The sequence below is a fragment of the Hipposideros armiger genome, unplaced genomic scaffold (assembly GCF_001890085.2).
Source record: "Hipposideros armiger isolate ML-2016 unplaced genomic scaffold, ASM189008v1 scaffold_1184, whole genome shotgun sequence".
NCBI classification, from domain to species: Eukaryota; Metazoa; Chordata; class Mammalia; order Chiroptera; family Hipposideridae; genus Hipposideros; species Hipposideros armiger.
In genome coordinates, this window is record NW_017732534.1 from 189533 (window position 1) to 204431 (window position 14899).

The 14899-nt window shown below is 36.5% G+C and overlaps 1 protein-coding gene across 1 annotated transcript in view; it reads right to left on the reverse strand.

Annotated features, from left to right (window-relative positions):
* The window catches only part of ARHGAP42 (Rho GTPase activating protein 42), a gene marked incomplete at its 5' end in the record, with an annotated part of 199365 nt that overhangs the window by 67390 nt on the left and 117076 nt on the right, over positions 1 to 14899 (reverse strand). The window contains 2 exon segments of the mRNA XM_019632832.1: positions 25 to 135; positions 7990 to 8091. Of these exon segments, the coding sequence (XP_019488377.1) occupies positions 25 to 135; positions 7990 to 8091 (213 nt within the window).

Here is a 14899-nt window from a genome sequence, read left to right on the forward strand (position 1 = left end):
TTTTATAGGGAAACTCAAACTTACCGGTTCAACAAATTCAAACTTCTTTTTTTCTTGAACTTCTTGAATTTTAAAGACATATTCTAGTGATGCTTCATAGAAGTTCTGATGCTCTCGGTCAATCTGTGTATCTGCCTAAAGAGCACAAAGGCAAATCATGACGCAGGGAGTGATTATTGATGTTTCTGTTAGAGAGGGACTCAAATCCTGGACGATTCTGAAGCCACTAAAAATTAAGTCCTGCCAGAAGTTTTAGTATAGCAATTATTATGTTCTGGGAATACAGAGACTAGGAAAACACAGTCCTTGCCCATAAGAGCCGATAATGTATGGGGTGAAAGGGAAAAAAAACAACAAAAAGAATAAGCATACACCATTTTTTATATTTTTTAAAATGTCATAGAAGAGCTACATAAATGTATTTAAAAATGTATGAGATCATACAAAAAGAGACAAGTTCCAGGAGAAAATGGTGGTGGTTTGAGTTGAATTTTAAGATGAACAACTGGCAGTGAATAGGCAAAGATTAAAAAAGGAGTCGCTCCCATGATAAAGGAGAGGCATGAAAGTTTGACAGCCTTTGTTGACAGGGTAAGTGGAAGTAAGGAGGGAGAAGTAAGGTTGGCATCACACTATACATGTTCTCGAACACTGCGTAACAAATTTGGATTTTAACTGAGGAAGAATCATCTGAGAATATTAAGCAGGCGAGCCAGATCATTAGGTAACCTCTTAGGAAGATAATACTGGTAGCAGAGCCAAAAACATTCAGCGGTTCTAACCTAATGATTCACGCTCCCTCAGTGCCATACACATTTATTCTTTATGACTGCAGTAAGGTTGCATTGATAAAGTGTGGGGAAAGTATTATTGAGATAATTTTATATCTTTTGACATTGCCTCTCTCCCCTCTCCTATGCCTACTACCATTCTTGGATGCCCTCTTTTACTGACAGTTTAACTGACTTTGCTTTAATGGAGAGGCATGATTTTACTTTTCTTGCCCAGTTTCATACTCCTTGCTGCCAGCTGAGATTACTAAAAGCAAACGAAAAAAATGGGCTCTCGGGAATACTAAGTATCTGCCAACAACAATTCAGTAATAGAATGTTGCTTTGGAGCCATTTTACAATGATAATTTCACAAACAAAGCTTTTTAAAAAGATAAAATTAAGTTTGCTGGCTTGGGGCACATAGCATCTTAAAACTTAATTTGAAACACTTTAAAAAATAATTATACTTACTATGTATTTATTCATACAATTAAAAACAGCCCAATAGTATAAGCAACTCAATGGAGATTTTTCAAGTTGAGAATTCTAAGTTTCTAAACTAATATACGAAAAGAACATATAAATTGGGAAGGAAATTTGAACCAGAAGCTTCTCAACTCCCAAAGACTACTTAGAAAAGATACATATCAAGAAAATGACAATCAGTATTCTACAACAATCATATATATTTTCTTTTTACCACTTAGAGGAGCACACTATTTATAGAATGAATGATAAGGAGGTATAGTTAGTGGCATGCTAATAATGTTTCACAACTGGCTCTCTAGTGGGGAAAGCCCCATCTGCAGTATTTGCTGGTTTCTGTGGTGTAAATATTCCCAAAACAGCCAGTTCCAAACAACAAACCCAACATTGCTGAGGGACTGAGATGAGAAAATTGGCTCTCCAAGAGAAAAGCTTCCGTACACCACTGGGTGCAAAGGACACAAGGGTATTTTTAGTCTCAGAGATAGCATTCTATTCCACAGGTTATTTCTGAAGGTTTTATTTACTTTAAAAGATAACATCAGTGATTGTGTTGACTAGCGCATGGGGAACAAACTAGAATGTTGAGACACCTTTAGAGCCTATGTGATTATTTCAGGTCAACAAAGCCGTGCAGAAAAAGCACAGCAGGCGTGCACGCCACCTGCTGAAAGGCCGGCTTACTAGGCTGGCCTTTGGCTGGCATCTGGGAATGTTGACTTTGGGAGAGGTCCCATCACCCTAACTGATAAGAGTAGCGCACTAAGCCAAAACTGTTTGTGTAAACACTATGGTTTATTTCAAAGCCCTGCTTTCCTTCCGGAAGTCTGGAACTTGGGTCCATGACAAGCAGAAGGTGCCTAGTGACCAGCTTCCAATAAAAACCATGGGTGCTCAGTCTATAATAACTTCCCAATAGACAACATTTCCCACGTGTTTTAACAACTCACAGCTAGGGTAATGAAATGCGTCCTGTGTGTCTCTGCTGGGAAATGACTCTTGGAAGCTTTTGCCTGGTTTCCCCCAGACTTCTCGCTATGCAGACTTTGCTGATTTTTCTTTCTATCCTTTTTCTGTAATAAATCATAGCTATGAGTCCTCTGAGCAAATCACCAAATCTGGGGGTAGTTGGCAGGACCTCTGACACAAGTCATTCCCTCAGAAATGTATTTGCCATACACAATCCCATCTCATCAAAGGGGGTAGGGAGAGGCACAAAGAAGGATAAAAGAAAAATAATGACTCCCACCATGTGCCAGTTATATTTTCCATCACTTCTAATCTAGATTAATTTGCTATACCAAATCTGTTTTGAAAGGTCATCTAGAATGTAAGTGCTTAAAGAATACAACAGCTTAATTCCTTTTCAGTACAAGATTTAGAAAGACATTCTTTCATTTGAGATGAATTCCTTTAGTACTTGCTTATATGCCCATTAGCAACTGTTGCTTTGTATTTTGTACATATAATTTACAGTCCAAACTTTTTAAACTGAAAGAGGGCACTGATAATAATTATGCCAGAACAACAGGTATAAAACTGTTGTTTATATGGCAAAAGGGGCGGTAAAGTCATTCTAGTAAGAAGCCAAGTTAGTAAGAAAATCATATAGTTCTGCAGAAACCTAAATTATTCCCCACCTACAATAAACTATCTGAATTCATTCATTCTCCTGTGCCATTTCGGATGTTTCTAAATTTTTGCATTGTGAATAACACTTGGGTCAACACATTTATACAATTTATTTTTATGCTCATTTCTGCTCATTTCTCTTGGGTGAATCCCTGCCAATAGATATCATTTCAACTATCTTGCACATTTAAAATTTGTTGAAATATGTCATCAAGTTTACCTGAAGAATGATTGGTTTTCTGTTTCTACCAGAAAAACAAAAGTGTGCTCAGTTTCCCATACTATCACAAACAGTGGATATTATCTTTTAATAAATTATACTAATATCCTGCTATTATTAATTTGCACATTTTTAATACATGTGACACTGAAACTTAAAATATTCACTATGGTTTATATTTCTCCTTTAATAAAATGCCCATTCACATTCATTTTCAACTGAAGGCTATCTTTTTCACACAGGTTTGCAAACACACCTTGTTCATAAGAGATGGTAATCCTATGTTATATGCTGTATAAATTCCCTAATGCTTGCCTTTTAATTTGATTTAATGTCTTATAAAATAGACATTATTTTCATGCCTTCTGGTCTTTCTACGTTTCCATCATGATCTCCTCTTCTTATTTTATGCTTAGAAAGAAATTATCTACTCACATATTAAATGTTCTTTCATCTCCTGTAAAGGCTATAGCCTTGACAAGTCTGATTCCAATCTGTTTGTTTCAATGATCCATCTAATTAATGGCCTTGGAGCTTTAGCGACACAAGCCGATCACTAGTTCAGTCCTGAAAATGGGAAGCTGCGTATTTTCCATGATAAAAATGAACAAGGAGTGGGTACTAGACTAGGCAGGAGGATCACTTTCTAAATTATATAAATGTCTAACCATGATTCTGTACACCTGAAATTAATAAAAATAGTGAATGTCTAAATAAGTGAATGAATGAATGAATGAATGAGTGAGTGAATAAATAAGTAAGTAAATAAAGTGGAAACAAGAAAGAACAAGGAGTCAGGTGAGAAGGCACAGAGCGGTCTTTCTGAGAACAACTCAGTAAGTTTGGTGCTGACCGAAGGACAAGAACTACTCCGGAAAGGAACACATGATGTTTAATGCCATGTTATGAAATTAAATGTGTATCAGCATCTCCCTGTAACAGGTTTGATTCCTGGAAGTGTGGAGAAGAGGAAAAGCCAAGCTACATTTTTCTTTGTCTACATTTTGTGCTCTGAGGAGCTGCTATGGCACAATTTGTGTGGTGTGTTGTGGGGCTGTGCCTCCTGGAAGAGAAGTTATGTGCACACGTGCGGAGTGGGCAAGTGGGGGATGTTATTAACCATGCTATAAGTTTGTCTAGCTTTCAACTAAATACAGAACCAGAACGGATATTCTATTCCACCACAGCCTAAGGGATTGAGGGCCACTAACAAGCAAAATATTAAATATTGAGCTAGGTAGGTTATCAGGGAAAACGAAAGCATATCCTTTACAGGACACTGAAATCAGAATAAAGTTAGTATTTGCTTGATGGTTTAAGCAATGTCTTGTCTAAAGGTGGCCTCTCACATTTACCGAGAATCTGATGAACCTATACCCTTTATGGAGACTCTAAAATCCATCCTTGATTTTGAGGCAGCTTTTTAAATGGCACCTGCCTATGGCACTTGGCACAGAAGATGGTGTACTGGTGATAATTACAGGGGTCTTTCTACACATGACTTCAACTACAGACTGCGTTCTCTTTTATGTTTATTCTAATGCAACGTTTAAAATGAAATGTAAGCATTTAAGAAGTTTCAATCAGGTAAATATAACATAAATTTGTATGGAACCACAAAAATCCTAAATAGTCAAAACAATCTTGAGAAGAACAAAGCTGGTGGCATCATGCTCCTTGATGTCAAACTCTATTACAAAACTACAGTATAAAAAACAGCATGGTATTGGCATAAGAACAGAAGCAGGCCAACAGAAGAGAACAGAGAGCCCAGAACTAAATCCACGTATATATGGTCAATAAATTTAGGACAAAGGAGCCAAGAGTTATATAATTAGGGAAGAACAGTATCTTCAATAAATAGTGTTGGGAAAACTGGACAACCACATGCAAAAGAATGAAACTCAACTACTATATTCTACCATACCAAAAATTAACTCAAAATGGATTAAAGACTTGAACGAAAGTCCTGAAACCATAAAACACCTAGAAGAAAACATAGTTGGTAAGCTTTTTGAGATAGGTCTTGGTAATGATTTTTATAAATCTGACACCAAAAACAAGAGCAGCAAAAGCAAAAATCAATAAGTAAGACTACATCAAACTAAAAAGCTTCCACACAGCAATGGAAACCATCAACAAAATGAAAAGGCAATGTACTAAATGGAGGGCTATATTTGCATATCAAGTATCTGGTAAGGGGCTGATATTCAAAAATATATAAAGAATTCATACAACTCAATAGCAAAAAACAAACAATCCTATTAAAAATGGACCAAAAGATCTCAGTAGACATTTTTCCAAAGAAGACACAGAGATGGCCAACTGGTATGTGAAAAGATGCTCAGCATCATTAATAATCAGGGAAATGCAAATCAAAACCACATATGACATACCCCCTCACACCTGTTAGAGTGGCTACTATCAACAAGATAAATAATAACAAATGTTGGAGAGGTTGTGGAGAAAAGAAAACCTTTGTGCAGTTTTGGGAAGAATGTAAGTTGGTGCAGCCATTATGGAAAACAGTATGGTGCGTCCTCAAAAAGTTAAGAATAAAACTACCAAGTGATCCAGCATTTTTACTTCCAAGTATTTATCTGAAGAAAACAAAACACTAACTTAAAAAGATGCATGTACCCCACATTCACTGCAGCATAATTTACAATAGCCAAGATATAGAAACAACCTAAATGTCCATCAATAAATGAATAAGTAAAATTATACTGATGGTAACCAGTTTGAGCATCTCTTGTAACTGCAGAAGTCAAATGTGACTTGTATTCATCTTTTGTTATCAGTGTATATTGAGTTTTAGAATTTTAATAGTTTTTCCCTTTCGTAAAATGTGTATACATTTTCTTGGCACCCTCTGTGTACTCAGACACAAAAAAGAATAAAATCTTGCCATATGTGACAACATGGATGGACCCTGAGGGCATTATGCTAAATGAAAAATCAAAGAAAGGCAAATGTCATATGATCTCTCCTTATATGTGGAACCTGAAATATAAAAATAAAAGCTCAGTGATAAACTGAACAGATTGGTGGTTGCAAGAGGCAGGGGACGGGGGGCAGGGGAGATAAAATTTTAAGAAAAAGGAAATTGAGGATGGAATGATGCAGACATAATAAGAGATTAAGAGCTTCCTAGATTGAAGCAAACAGCAAGTGCAAAGGCCCTGAGGTATGCTCAGTCTTGGCTAATTTGGGCAAGACTAAAGGTTAATACAGCCAAAGCATGGAGTAAAAAAGTAAGGAAAGGAAAAATAGAAGGAAGATGAAAAGTTTGGAGCATGTGAACATAATACGAAGAAGTTGGAGAAGAAGCAGTAGAAGTAATAGTAATAGTAGTGGCAGTGGTACTAGTTGTTTGGAACATGTGAACATAATATTAAATTGCAACATTAATACTTCAGAAGTTAAATATGCTTATGAAAATTAAAAATATAATTTTTCTTAATGGCAGGTTTTTCTCCATTTCACTTTAGCCACAAAACCTTTCCAGAGACACACAACTACATATTAACTTATCCTGCTTTAATAGCAGGTGTTCATAAGATAGAAGTTATAATGACCTCATGTTTAAATAACAAAACTTCCCAATATGAAACATATTTAAATGAAGAAATTCAATCCCCTCAAGGAGAACATATGAGTGTAAAAAAAAAAAAAAAAGGGAATCAGAAGCAAAAATCACCCTATCACAGCTTTTTGATGCAGTGAAACTCGAGTCATACGCTAACTTGTCAGGCATCCCTGTGGCTGAATGTGGAGGTAAGAGAAATAAGAGCAGGAATAGGGAAAGCGGAGGACCAGGCTGAATTTGGAAAGCAGCTCAGGAAGGGAGGTAGCTTTGCTGGAAGGATTAGGATGAGGTATTTAAAAGAGGTTCTGAAGTGTGATACCTACTTGTAGAAGTACAAACAGAAGAGGGATGACAAACTAAAGGAGACTCTCAGCATGGTACAAGATTCCCAATGAATGTCTGGAGAACAGTAGCGAGCCCAGCTACCTCAACTTCCAACTTGCAGCTGAGACACCCATGGTATGGTGGGGGAAAATGTGCGTGGAGTGTCAAGATTTTATTGCTGCTAAGGTGGAAATGACAAGAGAGCCCGGTTTAAAAAAAACAAAAAACAAAAAACATAGTCCATCACTGGAACTAGAACTGCATTATTCCTTAGTAAAACAACTACAAGATTTTACTGATTATAATTAAAACACTGTCAGTGAAAAAGACAAATATTTCAGAAAAAGGGGAAAATTGGACTGCTTATATGCATACAGGTTAGTAAAATATTTCTGACTTATTCTTTAAGAAAATTGATATAGCGCCGGCCGAGTGGCTCAGTTGGCTAAGAGCTCGCTCAAGAGTGCATGCTCTGAACAACAGCGGTTCAAGTCTCAGCCCAAGCTGAGCTGCCAACAGGTGGCAGGGTGGCTCAGCTTAAAAAAAAAAAAAAATTGATATAAAGTACTTGAGATTTTAAAATGTGCAATTGTATCTTTTCTTCCTTAATGCTCAGACAACACCTTAGAAACAGATATTTTTAACTTACTATAAAAGCTATACCATGAATTTGATAGGTCCTGCCATTTAAAATATACCCAAAAAGAAGAAAATGAAAAAAATCTTGTTTTACTTTCTCATTGTTGAAGGAAATATCATCTCTTACTTGGAACTATGAAATTAAATGTCATAAGACATGTAAAATGTTCAGTATAATGCCTGTCCATAGTAAATGCTCAGTTAACTATTCTTATTATTATTTTATTAAAGTGTAGCAGATTCTGAGATACTTTTACCTTTGGAAATTTGGATTTCACATGTCTTAATGCTAATGCCCTTCCCACATTTCAATTGGAATAGCTTACCTCTTGCAAATGAGACTCCTTTTTCTTTGCAGACAAATTTAAATGCTTGTCAAGAATGGAATAGTATTTTTCACTCTCCTTGTCAAACTTCTTTTTTCCATCCTAGGGAATAACAACAAAACATTAAAATCACAGCCTCAAAAAAATCCTTGATTTTCACCATCCCCATCAAATGTCCAATTAAATTATTTAAGATTTAGTGAGCTCCAACTATGTACAAAACATGATGGAGTAAGAAGAAGAGCCTGAAACAAGTCATTTGAATACGTATCCTCTCAAAGAAGCTCATGAACTGTTGTATGGAGAGGCCAGACTAGCTGCAGTAGAAGCCCACTGAGCACTTTATCATTGATTCTCAATGAGAGATTCTGACCTAGGAAGTCTAGAGCAGGGGTCGGCAAACTGCGGCTCGCCCAGCCACATGCGGCCTTTTGGGTACATTCCGTCTCAAAGGTTTGCCGACCCCTGGAAAAGCCAATCCTGTCCCTCACAACAATTTAAAAATTATTCGAGAGCCATAAATATATTTTTACATCATCACCATTATGTGAATAATATCCTTTAAAAATTTTATAAATAAAACTATGATAGTTTTATTTTCATTTTCAATTTTACTTCAGAGCCTGCGGCCACTGAGCCACAGTTTGCTGACCCCTGGCGGCTCTTTAATCTCAAAAGTTTGCTGACCCCTGGTCTAGACCAAGAGAAAATGTTTCTTTTAGGCTTTTTGGTGATTCGGATGAGGTAATATGTAACCAGTTTAGAGAACCACTTGCACAGGGTCGTTTTCAAGGGACCCTATTATTTCTCAGCCACAAAAAGATACTTGATCTTTTCAACAACTCGTTCTTGACAGGGAAGTAAACAGGCTTTGAAAAGCATGAAATCATTAAATAAGACAGTTCAAAGTCAAATCAAAAGGAATGGCAACATCTGTATTATACACACAACATATAACTAATAGCTGACCTTCGCTTATCCCTAAAACGATCTTGTTTTTGCTTTGTAACCAGAATGGCCTTTTGGGGAGGAGGATAACTTTACCTTTCACCCTAGCGCATGCTTCTATAAAAGTGCAAATGGAATACAATCCTAAAAGGAACAGGACATGCCTGGACATGTACTATATTCTCCAACTATAAATACGTATGTTTTTTTCCATTTATGAGACCATATGAAATAAATACTAGGTAACCATACTCAAGCTTCATTGGCCAAAGTAGTACTATTCCTTGCTCTTATTTCAGTGTTTCAATGTCTAGACCACTTTAATCAGTCAGGTATTTTTAAGCCTATTCAAAATATGGACTCCTAGTTCTCCCATCCAGAGATTCATGCATTGCAATTGTTAACAAGCTCTGTGTCATACACCTAAAACCAAAATAATATTGTATGTCAACTGGGTTGAAAAAATTTTTTTAAAACAAGCTGTATAATTATTATACATAAGGTTTTGCTTCATTATCTGCATAAGTATTTGGAAGAGGTTAAAGATAATGGATGGATGGATGAATGGATGGGGCAAGGAGGCGGGTGGGGGAGGAGGGGAAGAAAGGAAGAAGGGAGAAGGCAGGCAGGCCTCTAGCCTACCTTTTCCATTATTCTGAGGTTATCAAATTCAGGTTAACACATCCAGGTAATTCTATTTCAATTCAATGGCACTTGGAACACCTTATCTCCTATATTATATTTCCAGGAATCCGGCATCATCTAGTTCCATACAAGAAACTTTACAGAGTTAACTGGTAAAACTGTGCTGAATGGGAAGGGCAAGTAGGCTCCTGATGTAAAAGTTCAAATCACTTTCAGACCATTTAAGAAGCCCTGACGTGTCTGTAGTTTACAATGTTACACCTATAAATGGGGGTGGGGGAGGGGTGGCAGGAAGGAGTCAAAATCCTCAAAGGATTTTTATTACCTAAGGAGAAAATGTGGTACTATAAGGAAAAACACAATTGGAAAATAAATCCTAAAAAAAGGTCTGTTAGGAACTCACATACAATATGTGCGGACCCAAAAGGGAGCCGGCCGAAGGCTCAGGCCTGGAGGTGCTTGTCCTCTCCACTGCTGAAACAGATACCCGGGTGAACATTTCCTCTTTCGCTCAGGGGATGTAACTCTAAAACTGGCGTTTCATGCCCAAGCTACCTTCCAAAAGCCTCTCTCACCATCCCCTCTGGAGCTCCTATTCTCTTCTTTCTTCTCTCCAGGCCATCCGCACTCTGACATAATACCTATTTCTTCCAATGTCCACATATTCAAGTCATGTCTACTTTGACATCCAGCTCAGACAAGATCTCATTCCCAAGTTCCCTCCATCACCTCTCTCTCCCTTCCGAATGCTCATAGTGCTTTCTATGAATACATGGGTTTCATATGGTGTTCTTGTTCTGCCCTGTAGCAGAGAAATGTATGTATACCCTGTCCTCCTTAAAATTGAGTATCTGAGAGTGCTCTATAAATATTTAATGAGAAAGTGAAATTCTTCCTCTTATAACACTGGGCACCACAGTCCGTCACAGACATTCCATTGGTTCAAAAAGTCAATATCTATATTACAAGGGACAATTCTGCACAAATGGCCTTAACTCTAACCCAATGGTACATGAACATTTGTGGGCCATCAGCTGCATTACAGTATAATACATAAAACCGATTCACTTTCATCTTCCAACGGGGGCTTAACATTTCTCACTGTGCATAGAAGAAGAAACTGGTTGAAGGAGGAGAGAACACAGCTGTGCTCACTACACTTGCATCTTTGTTTTTAGTCAGTGTTTGATGGCATTTTTGGAAATGTTAATTCAGGGCCAACACATCAGCATTCCTGGCAATAGAAAAATTATTCTCAGAAGCACTGCCTGGACTCTTATTCAAACCCAGGCTCTTCACACCATCAGGCCAGCAAAAAAGATCTACTCAAAGGTTCTAATGATGTAGACAACAAAAGCACACTCAGCTCTAACATAAAATTAAAGAGCTGAGTTTGAAGAGTAGGCCACATGAAGGACAACTGTGATCTAGGGAGGCAAGTTCTTAAAAACAAAGCATACTTCTTACAATTCCTATCTCCCCCCAAAAGCCATGATTTACTGCTCATGTAAGCCAAGCCTATTTGGACCTAGTAACTTAATATCTACAGCTAGCTACCTCTTGTCTCTCTGTGTTACTGGTTGTGCATATCGAGCTAAGAATTTTCTCTGAAACCCGCTGCAGAGGGTAAGGAAAAATTACCCCTGAATCTTTTCTAAATGCTGTGCATGATCACTGTCTTCTTATTGTCATGGCATGATTCAGAAAAGACTACAGTATGACGGTTCATTTTCTGTAAATTCACAGTGACTGTACTTGCACTAGGTAATCATTAAACATGAAGACATATATATGTATGTATGTATGTGATATGTATGTATATGATAAAATACTTTAAAATCATCAAAAATGGCAAATTAGTGCCCAAACCTAGTTGTAGCTGGCGAAAGTATAAAGTAAGTCCTGGGTATGCAATCAGTTTGTTTTCCAAACTACACTGCATGTATTCTGAGCACAGTGATCATATTATCACTTACCGTGTTTCCCTGAAAATAAGACCTAATTGGAAAATAAGCCCTAGCATGATTTTTCAGGATGCTTGTAATATAAGCCCTACTGCAAACATAAGCCCCAGTTTAAGATCGTCAGCCAGACATGACTGTTAGAATCAATGTAGATTTTTGTACATGAATAAATGAATAAATGCAGATTGTTAAAGCAAAAATTAATATAAGACCCAGTCTTATTTTCAGGGAAACACGGTAGCTTCTAAGATTAGCAACTGTCGTCACGCCACACCTTCATTTTATGCACTGAAATGAGGAATAAGAGAAAACCATTACAGCACAAATTCCAAGCGTCAATTTTACTCTTAAAGTTTAGTTTGTATATAACAAAATAATTGTGAAACAGTTAAAATTAACTATAGGTATATCATGGATATAAAAAAATATATATGAAATTATACGCAATTGTTAAAACAAGGCCAAGCCAATGCTTTCCACTGACCACAAGAGGGTACCAAAGATGAAGAATACACTCACAGCGTTCAGAAAATCACAAACTGAAAGTGTTTTTTTCTACAAGACTACTGCAAAGTTTTGTTTAAACAATTGTCTTAGCAACGTTTATTTTAATGTTACAGTGATGTAATTTTTTTTAAATAAAGGAAGTAAAAAAATATTTTGTATCTATTTAAAAGAAATGGAGCACATATTTAGAATTTATGCATCAAATTTTAAAGACAACCCCAATGCTATAATTGCCACACAGGATATTGCAAAATTTCCTATGCAAATATTTGTGCGATCATGTTAAATGAGCACTATGTATATATTTCGAAAAGATCCTTCAAGAGAATGCATTAGAAGTAGAAAAGGGAATATGAAGAGTAGTAATAAATACCATAGCTCAATTTCTATTTAAAAAACACATGGACTTCTTGTAAACTGGCAGTGTGCTAGGCATTGATATATAGCCCTGACTACACCGATCCTGGCTAGACTTCTACCTCTTCCGATGGTGGGATTTACTCACTGCCCAGAATAGCCAGATGCTAGGATATTCCAACCACATGCTGTGTAGGAGTTTACTGAGGCCCAAGAAATTCATGGTATCCAGAATCCCAAGTTGCTGAGAATATTAGTATAGCTTACACAGCAATGTCCCTCCTGGGGGTGATTGCACCCAACCACCCTCAATCTCCCCAACCCATTCCCCACCAACTCCCTCCTCCTCGATTTGCTGAAATACAGACATTCCAAAAGGGCTCCTTCCAGGGTTAGTTGCACCAGCAAAACTCAACACATCTCCCCCATTCCCAATTACCTCACCACTACCACCACCAGGTGATGAGATTCCTAAGAACCAAAGGTTTCATATTTGCTGTTTTAAGGAACTCCTATAAACTGAAGCAGAAAAACAAAAAGAAATGTGTGAAGAATATGAAGGAATAAAACACAGACAAGGAAGGGGAACAAGCATATGAAGAGTTTTTCAAACTTGTAAGTAATAAGAAAAAAGCAAATTAAAATATTAAGATAGCTCATGATATCTATTAGGTATTGGCAAGACTTAGAAAGTTGAATAAGACTACATGTTGCGTGCATGTGGAGATATAGGAACCCTTGTGTACCACCAGTGGGATTGTAGAGGGGTGTAGCCTTTCTAAGGAGAAATGTTACGCTACTAAGTAGCATATACATGTGCCCTAAGAACCAACTTCTGTGTGTACATTCCAAAAAGATCCTTACAGAAAAGTCCATAAGGAAACAGGAATAAGGATATGCATCTGTGGGAACAGGAAGATAGCCAGGGTATTCACTAGTGGACAACATCTAATGAATTAGATATATACTATGGAGTGCTCCAGAGAAGTTTGAAGAAAATATTACAAGTGGATAGATTTTAAAATACAATTCTGAGTGAAAAATTAAAAAAAAAACATGAAATCATTTATGTATCAAGTCATGCCCACAAAATGATACCAATTTTACAAGAACATAAAACAAAAATATACACACTAAAGTCACAATAATGGTTGCTATGTGAACAGAAAAATGTGAATGAGGTATAAGAGGGCTGTGAACTAAAAAAGAAAATAGATTTAAAAGATAAGAAAATTAGGAGACTAATCAGGAAGCCCAACATCTGACTACAGAAATACTTAAAAAAAAAAAAAAAGGTAGGGAGGGAAGTACCTAAAAAAATACATAAGAATTTCCAGAAATGATTTTTAAAGTTTCCACATTAAATTGGTACAATATGCAAAAATGACAATAAATAAGAAAATGCAAGATACATTATCATAAAATATTACAAAACCATGGATAAAAATGAAACCCTAAACAGAGGTCAAATAAAAATCATCAGAAATCAGAATAATGAATCTGCAACAGCACAGAAAGTTATAAAACAAATATTCTGAGGAATAATTCATTCCAACTTAGATCTCTACATCAAGTCAACTGTTAATTTGGACTGAGGGTAGAATAAAAACATTTATTATAATCATAGAGGCTCTCAAAAGTTTTACCAGCTTTATATCATTTCTCAGAAAGATACTGAGAGATGTGCTCCACTAAAATGAAGAAGAAAACAAAAAAGAAGGACATGGGATCTAGGAAAACATCAGTTCCAAGAGGCAAAGGGAATTCCAGGATAATGGTATACTACTAAACTTCCATGAAAACAGATGAACTAGTAAGCCTCTGAACTTTAAAGCAACCACTTAAGAGTTCCAGAAGGAATGTCTCTAAAAATAAAATAATAAAATGAACAAGATATCTAGTGTGTTTGAACATCTTAAGCTGTGATTGTAATTGCATCTGTGAATTGAAGAATAGAGCTTTATGCAAATTTTAAAAGTAAGGCAATTGTTAATTCTAGGAAATACAAACATGCAAGAAAGACAATGTAATCATATAGAACCTAGCATGACTTATCTCTGAATAATTATGTAAACATTGATCACTGACTTTTTAAAAAAATTTTTGACTTAACTATATATTTGGAGGATGGCAGGAGAGAAATACATGTGGAGTACTGGTAGTTGTGGTGTTGTAAGGCTGTTAAATGTTCATATTCTATAGTAGGTAACTTAATGCCAAAAATTGAAGCTAGAAAAATGAGAGTGAATATATTATTTAGTAAAATGGAGGATAGTATGGAATAATAGCTTAAAGAAATATAAGTGGTTGCCTTTGGGGAGCAGAAGTTTGGAGCAGATGGATGGAGTAGGGAGTCGATTAATTTTATAATTGATAAACCTTTGCATATTACTAATTTTTAAAAATTATTTATGTCTTGGGCCGGCTGAGTGGCGCGATGGTTAAGAACTGGCTTGGGACACCAGAGGGTCCCGGTTCGGACCCCACAT